The sequence below is a fragment of the Empidonax traillii genome, unplaced genomic scaffold, assembly GCF_003031625.1.
Source record: "Empidonax traillii isolate 1590-97213 ecotype Southwest subspecies unplaced genomic scaffold, ASM303162v1 scaffold40:size2234952, whole genome shotgun sequence".
Lineage (NCBI taxonomy): Eukaryota > Metazoa > Chordata > Aves > Passeriformes > Tyrannidae > Empidonax > Empidonax traillii.
Genome location: NW_020955233.1, coordinates 267,407 through 275,335, shown reverse-complemented (window position 1 = coordinate 275,335; position 7,929 = coordinate 267,407). Strand labels below are relative to the sequence as shown.

Here is a 7,929-nt window from a genome sequence, read left to right as displayed (position 1 = left end):
GAACCCCCCGTGCCCTGGGCTGATCCCCCAGCGTGGGCAGCAGGGCAGGGGGGGATTGTGCCCCTCTGCCCCCTCAGGGGAGACCCCCCTGCAGAGCTGCCTCCAGCCCTGGGGAACGGCACAGCAAGGACATGGAGCTGCTGGAGAGAGTCCAGAGGAGGTCCCAAGAAGATCAGAGGGATGGAGCAGCTCTGCTGGGAGGAAAGGCTGGAGAGTTGGGGTTGATCAGCTGGGAGAAGTTTTGGGGTGACCTGATTGTAGCCTTGCAGGGCCTGAAGGAGCTACAAGAAAGATGGAGAGACTCTATTTCCAAGGACCTGGAGTGAGGGGACAAGGAAGAATGGTGTCCCACTGCCAGAGGGCAGGGATAGATGGGATATCGGGAAGGAATCCTTGGCTGTGAGGGTGGGGAGGCCCTGGCACAGGTTGCCCAGAGAAGCTGTGGCTGCCCCATCCCTGGAATAGTTCATGGTCAGGTTGGACAGGGTTTGGAGCAACCAGGTACAGTGAAAGCTGTCCCTGCCCATGGCAGGGGGTGGAGTGAGATGATTCTCAAGGTCCCTTCCCACTCAAACCATTCCATGAGTGTATGATCCCATAATTTTGGTGCTTTCCCCTAACTGGCCACATTTTAGGCTCTGGAGGAAGAGGATAACAATTGTCTCTCCCCTGCCAGAGCTGGAGCCGTGGAGAAATATCAGACCTTGCTGATGGAGGCAGCATTGCTGCTATTCCTGGCCAAGTATCTGCTCTGGGTACCCCAGGCAGGGACCTGGATGCTTCTGGAGCTCTGTTTCCTGGGTGGGCCAATTCAGTTTGGAGGAGCCCCAACTCACTCCCAAGCGGGAACCCCTGTGAGCCACAGATTCCACACCTGCCTCACTATCGGCCTCCCAGAGTCCCTGAGGATGGTTTGAAGGGAAGTGGTGCTGGATCCACACAGCCACTGGCATTTTCCACAACTGGCAGTCGTGCATTTATCACTTGATATTCCCTGCTGAGGCAGGGCAGGGTGAGAGCAGGTCACATGGAAAATCTGTCGGCAGCACAGCCCTGCAGCAGTCAGGTTTAGGGTGGGAATGGGGACAGGGGTGTCAAACCAGCTGCATGTTGGGAGATGTTGTCACTGCAGCCCTAGCACCTCATTTCCACCCCAAAAACAAACCCTGGAGGGCCAGATTCCAGGGGGGAGATGTGCAAGCCCAGGCTGAGCAGGAGGGGACATGGCTGTGCTCCCAGGCTTTCCAGCACATCCAGCCCACCCTGAATTGAGGGCAGAGCAGAAATCCAGGAGCCTCCCGCAGCGGAGGGCAGGCTGCCAGGGAGGCAGGGAAGGGCAAGAGCCTCCCCCCGGGGCTTGCAGGGACACTGTGAGGAGCAGTTGGGAGCAGTGAGGGCAGCAGGAGCACCCACACCAGCCAAGGATGACAAGCACGGCACGTAGGCAGAGCTGCGCTCCTGCCATGGGATTCACAGCCCAACTTCCCAGGAATTGTGTCAGAGTGTCCTCAAGGCCGTGGTGATTGCTCCACCAGCCCTGCAACCAATGAGCCTTGATGACAAACAAGGATGATTCCTTTGATCACTGTCATCCCAGAAAAGCTGGGGGGTCCAGCAGCTCCCTTGCTCCCCGACATGGACAGGCCAGGAGCCTGGGAGAGGACTTGCCCTCAGAACAGCATGCACATGGGATGATGGATAAGCCTCCTAGCCCCTGGCTGTCGAGGGAAGTCTGGGACATCACAAATCACACAACTGCAGCTGGATTTAATGAAGAATGAAGCAACTAAGGTCACTGGAGGAGTTAAAGTCATTGGCAAATACCCTCCAAGTGATGAGAGTCAAACTATGTCACTTCTCACCAGGGTCAGGAAAACAGGCTTGTTGGACACAGGGCTGTCACCACTCCTGAGGAGCGTTACTTCCTGGCAGCACGGCCTGGACACTGGACTAACAGGGACAGTGGGGACAAGGGAAGGCCACGTGGCCCTGTGCAGCGCCAGGGCCTGGCTCGTGTCCCCTCGCAGGGCCATTGTCCCACCCCGGGTGGCTCTGCACTGAGCTTTCCTCACCCTCTCCTTTGCTTCCTGCCCTCGCTGTGGCTGCAGGAAGGTTCCCCAACAGCCCCATGCCCTTGGGAAGCACTGCTGGGAGAAGGATCACCATTTCAGAGGTCCAGTGGAGTGGGAATGTGAGGGATCCCAGCCCTCCTCCTGCTCTGCAGGGCTCACAATGTGCCCCATGAACCAGAGGTAATGGAGCAGTGCCCCCAGCCACGACTTACACAGCCTCGAGGGATAATTGGGTTTATTTGGTATGCCACAACTGTTTAGCCTGTATTTAACAGCTCTATAAAACATTGGTAAATGCAGTTTTATCAGAGAGCAACACCCACCCCAATGTCTGTGCAAAGCAGCAGCACCGCCCAGGGCCGTTTCACTTGGATGTTTCCTTAAGCTGCTCTAATGCCTGAAGGGAATGTGGGGGTGAGAGGACAGCTGAGCATTCAGGATTTGGGAGTCATTTGTGTTTCACTGAGGCTGCTCCAAGGTTTTCTTTGGTCTGCCTGACCCCCACAGCAGTGCTAAAGGAAGCACTGGCCATGACCAGAGGAAGCCAGTCAGGGCTTGGAAAAGAAATTAGGAATTTGACATTAACCTTCACAACCTGCACCAGATAGTTCTTGGTGATCATCTCAGGCAACAGATGACTTGACAGACTTCACAAAACCAAATCTTTGTGGTAGAAACTGCCTCCAGAGGCTGCTACACATTCCAGGCCTGGCCGAGGGTGGGTCTGAGGGGGAGCCACCCATGAGCAGTGACTTTTCCAGCTGCCACCTCTTGGATCACCTCTGGCTGCAGCCCTGCTCCTTTCTGCTTTGCTGATTTGCCTGCAGTTCCCATCCAACAGCCGCAGAGACACAGGATACAAACATCAACAGAGCCTGCTACCCAGGCAGGAAAGCCCTGGAGAAGGAGCCACAGCAGCATCCCAGCGCAGCCCCTCCACACGGGAAGCACAGCAGGAGCACTGAGGCTTTGGCTGCAGCCAGGGTCGTGTGGGCAGGACAGCACCGCAGGGCTGGGGCTCCAGGGAGGAATGGCCGTGGGCACCCTCACTCCTCCTGCAGCTCCTTCTTCTGGAAGGCCTGGAGCCTCCTCACCACTGTCTGCTGGATGGTCTCCAGCCCCTCCATGTCCAGCTCCTTCATGAGAAGCAGGATGGCATTCAGGACGTTGTTCTGTGGGGATAAGGCACTGCTTCATACAAGCCAGCCAGGAAGAGGACACTGGATTTTCCCTGCTCTTTCTAGGAACTCCCTCACCACCAGCACCACTGGCAGTGGTTTGGAGCAGCCACCTGCAGCCACAGGAGGGAACAACCGAGCCCCGGGGGCAGACACAGACAGAGGCTGTGGCATGAGGAGCCTGGAATGCAGGACAAACTCATCCACCCAGTCTTGCTGAGCTGCCCACATGCCTCTGGCTCCCAGCCAGCCTGGCTTCCGTAGGGAAAGGCACATTCTGTAGGGAAAGGCACATTCAGGAGCGGCCGCCCTCCCTCTCCAGGGTGTGTAGGATGGGGAAGGACAGGAGCCCTGTGCTCTGAGGAGTGAGGAGAGCTGGTGGAATCACTGGAAGGGACCCTTAGAGGTCCCTAGCCCAGCCCTGCACCCGCTGCAGGAACGTTGCCAACACCAGGCTGTGGCTCTGTCAAACCACAGCTTGAAAAACTCCAGGGAGAGATTCTGCAGCCTAAATAATTGTCCTTCTAGGGAGAATCTTTTCCCTCACATCCAACCTGAACCTCTCCAGCTGCAACCTGAGGCCATTTCCCCCTTCTTTAACGGTCAGAGCCTGTGGTGCTGCTCTAAGCAACCGATATGAGAGTGGAGCAGAGTGTGTTCTAGATCGATGCAATGGCACTGAGCCCAGCAGACAGCAATTCCCAGTGGAACCACCAAGACCCATGGGATTCATCCAAGGCCACACCGCAGAGGGGGCTGAGGAACCACATAAACTTTGTGTTCAGCAGTCCCTTCCCAAGGTTTGAGCCCCCTTCTTGCTAAAGAAATGCTTCCTAATATCCAGTCTGAACCTCCCTGGCACAGCTTTGGACTATTCCCATGTGTCCTATTTCTGGACCCCAGGGAGAAGAGCATAGCACCTCCCTCTCCACATTCCCTCCTCAGGAAGCTGCAGAGAGGGATGAGGGTCACCCCTCGGCCTCCTCTCCAAACCAGACAAAGACAGCCCTGACACCAGCTGTTCCCCTCTGGACACATCCAAGGGCCTTCATGTCCTCCACAGGAAAAGCAATTTGGTCTTTAAAAGACACTCACTCTCTTCTTGCGGTTGCAGTCTGTCTCTCGAGGGGAAAAGGAGGAATATTTATCCCTGGGAACAGGCTTCATATCAAGCTCCTCTCGAATTTTGCTGGAAAAAAAAAAGGTAGAAAAGCAAATGTTATTATAACCGGGTGGGAGAATCTTTCTCTGCTGGCCAATCCATTATGGGCAACCATGCAAGGAGTATTCAGCTGGAGGACTCTGGTCATGGATGGAGCTCCCAGATCAGAGAGGATCCATCCCTGTCTCCGCATGCAGCTGGCACACTCGAGTCACCCACCACAGCAGAGCCTGTCTAGTAGACACAGAACCAGCCCCACCAGTGCCATTCAACAGCACAGCTCCACCACGGCAACTGGAACAACGGGAACTCGCATCAGCTGCGGGCCCGGCCCTTGGAATATCAGGGTCCTTTCACACTACACAGGAGTTCAGCCCAGGAATCCCAGCAGCTCCCAAGTGAGCCCTCACTTTGTCTCCTCCAGTCTGGAGCTGAGCAGTTCACTCTCGGGCTCCACCGTGGATCCGGCAGCGCTGGATTCTGTGGACTCGGCCCAGCCATTCTCCATGCTCCTCCGGGCTGGGGGGGCCGTGATCTCCACACCATCCACCAGGGCCTGGGACAGCTCCTCCTCTGTCACTGCTGCAAAAGCCCAAACAAAAGCCTGTTGCTATGAACTGCAGCAACCCAGAGAGGTGTAACCCAAGGGGTTTGGTCCAGAAATTGCCTGGCATTTTGCTGTCACCCTCCTCCTACAGTGAAACTCATGCAGTAGAACACTGGGAGCCATCCCCAGCCTTCAGAGGAGGGTAACAGGGAGGGAAGCAAACATGCTTTCCTACTTCTTGTCTCTGGAGAAGGCTCCAAAAGCCACCAAATTGCTGCTACCGGATAGAAAAAAAAAAAAAAACAACAGAGAAAGTTTTCTACAACAGCAGATCATGTTACAGAACCTTTGTCTGGCCACAGCAAAGCAGAGAGCCCTAAAAACCCACTAATTAGTGGTACTGCCTGAGCTATAATGAGGTGCTCCCGGTCCTGCTGGTGTGGGGAAGGGATGGGGAGGTAGAGGAAGGGAAAGGAAAAGGAAAAAGGGAGAAAAGGGAAAGGGGAAAGGGGAAAGAGGAAAGGGGAAAGGGGAAAAGGGGGAAAAGGGAAAGGCAAAAAAGGGGAAAGGGGAAAGGGGAAGAGGGGGAAAAGGGAAAGGCAAAAAAGGCGAAAGGCAAAAAAGGGGAAAGGGAAAGGGAGAGGAAGGAGAGGGGGAAAGGGGAAGAAGAGAAAGGGGAAAGAGGAAAGGGAAAAGGGAAAAGGGGAAAGGGAAAGGGAGAAGGAGAGAAGGAAGGGGAAGAAGGGAAAAGGGAAAGGAAAAGGGGAAGAGGAAGGGGGAAATGGGAAAGAGAAAGGGAAAGGAAGGAGAGAGGGAAGTAAAAGAAGGGAAAAGGGAAAGGGGAAAGAGGAAAGGGGAAAGGGCAAAGGGGAAAGGGAGAGGAAGGAGGGGGAAGGGGAAGAAGACAAAAGGGAAAGGAAAGGGGAAGGGCATAGGGATGGAGAAGGGAGAGGGGGAATGGAAGGAGAGGGAGGGGGGAAAGGGAAAGGAGAAGGGGGAAAACAGCTTAGAAACACTGGATCTCCCTGATGGAACACTCAACCCCTGCCACATCCTGACTCAAGGAGAAATCAAAGGATGCCTTAAAGACAGGAACCAACACACCACTGTCTCCAGCTGCCCTGGCTCAGGGCTGTTGATGCCCCTGCCAACACCCACCTTGGTTGTCCAGCTTCTGCAGGCCGGGCAGGTTGCGCAGCACCGTCATGCGGTAGCGGTGGGGGTCCTGCCCACAGCACGGGTTCTCTGCCAGCCACAGCACCCGCAGCTGGGGCAGCCCTTTGAGGTAGAACAGCTCATTGAGGCTCGTGATGTTGTTCTTCCTCAGGTAGAGCTCGCTCAAGTTCTGGCACTGCATCAGCGGCTCAAGGTCCGAGATGCTGTTCACACTGCAGAGACACTGTCAGAGCCCGTCCCTCCCTGCCTGCACCTTCCCAGCCCATTTTCCTGCAACAGCCTTGCCCTGCCACAGCAGGGTGAGGTGGCATTTAGCCCACGGCTTGTGGCATTTTATCTCTGTAAACAGAGGGCAAAATTAAAACAGCCAGCACTCCTCTGCTGAGAATGGCAAAGAGCCTCTGCTTCCCCCAACCCTGCCTCCTTTTCTGTGGCACTTCCTCAGACCCACCGAAGGACAAGCCATATAAGATTCCTAAGCTCCAGTCTGGAGAGTGGTGGCTCCATGATATTCCCAGGATGGGTGAAAAGTTGGGTATATTATGGAAAGGAAAAAGCTCTGAGAGATCCATGAAGCATTTCAACAAGCACACTGCAAACAGGCCACATACAGAGGCCATCATGATCCCCATATAAACTATGGAATGGGACTTTTAACAATGGAGTTTTAAAACTTGCTGAAACAGGGATTATTTTCTCGAGGAGTAAAGGGAAAGGTGCAGAGGAGCTAGTGAGTAATAACCATTCTACATCCCTGCTGCATGAAAAATGGAGCATGAAGAGCCAGGCAGGTCAGAAACACAACCATAGCAAGGTGGGAAGAAAATAAGTTCCAGGAAAAAGGTGATTTCCCTGCCCTCTCCAAAGCTGGCAGCCTGGAATTCACCTGAATGTGATCACCTCGATGTTGGGCAAATCCCGGCATATCGAGATCTGGGCAGGGAGAGACAGAAACAGCAAGTTGGCACAGGTGGGAAAAAATATTAATAAACCCAAATGCAATCATGATAGACCCAACTGATATCACAAAAAGCACAATCAGGAATTTAGGTTTGCTTCAATCTAACCCGAGTTTAACAACACCAGAGAGATTTGCTGCCACAGTGAGTGCAGAGTCAGCAGCTCCTCCGGCTTCTCTCCCCAGGAGTGGAAGCGCAGACTCCAAACAGCATCACGCTGTTCTTCTGCTCCAACAACTCTGCAGCCTCCACAGCCAGGAAAGGCCTCTCTCACCCCCGCCAGCCCCCCCCTACCAAGAGAACCTCATCCAAAGTCCCAAACAGATGAGGTAGGACTCAGGGTTCTGCTCTCCAGGGCTCCAGGCAAGCCCTTGGAGAGAAATTTTCCAATTTGGAAACAACAGCAGTCCCTTTTGGTTTATTTTTAATTTTTTATGGTGTGAGATGCTAATCAACCCTGAAAAGGCCTGAAGCTCACTGGCACGGGGCCAGCTCAACCCCAGGCCTGAATGCTGCCACTCCCGTGCCCTGCATCCCATCCCTGCTCCTGCTGCTGGCCCAGGCTCTGGAGGCTGGGGCTCCTCGCTGGCTCCTCTGGGACTTACATCTGTCAGGTGGCTGCCCCTGTGGGAGGAGATGGGGGTCAGGGGGGCACTGCAGGGTAAGCCACCTCTGCTCCCCCCACACCCCGTGCACAGCCTGAGCCCCCGCCTGGCCCCACCGAAACTCTGCTGCAGCAGAGTCCGTCATGGGCCTGGTTGTGCCTCCCCAGCCCCATCCCTGCCTGTCCCCTCTCACCCATCCCTGCCTGTCCTCCCAGCTCCATCCCTGCCTG

At 55.0% G+C, this 7,929-nt stretch overlaps 1 protein-coding gene across 1 annotated transcript in view; it reads right to left on the bottom strand.

Moving 5' to 3' along the window:
* Positions 1 to 2,290: 2,290 nt before the first annotated feature.
* CFAP410 (cilia and flagella associated protein 410) overlaps positions 2,291 to 7,929 on the bottom strand; it is a 7,343-nt gene continuing 1,704 nt past the window's right edge. The window contains exons 2-7 of the mRNA XM_027878281.1: positions 7,700 to 7,718; positions 7,022 to 7,068; positions 6,118 to 6,347; positions 4,823 to 4,994; positions 4,346 to 4,439; positions 2,291 to 3,244 (exon numbers count right to left, since the gene is read on the bottom strand). Coding sequence (XP_027734082.1) covers positions 3,119 to 3,244; positions 4,346 to 4,439; positions 4,823 to 4,994; positions 6,118 to 6,347; positions 7,022 to 7,068; positions 7,700 to 7,718 — 688 coding nt within the window. The 3' untranslated portion in view covers positions 2,291 to 3,118. The remainder of the gene's footprint in view (positions 3,245 to 4,345; positions 4,440 to 4,822; positions 4,995 to 6,117; positions 6,348 to 7,021; positions 7,069 to 7,699; positions 7,719 to 7,929) is intronic.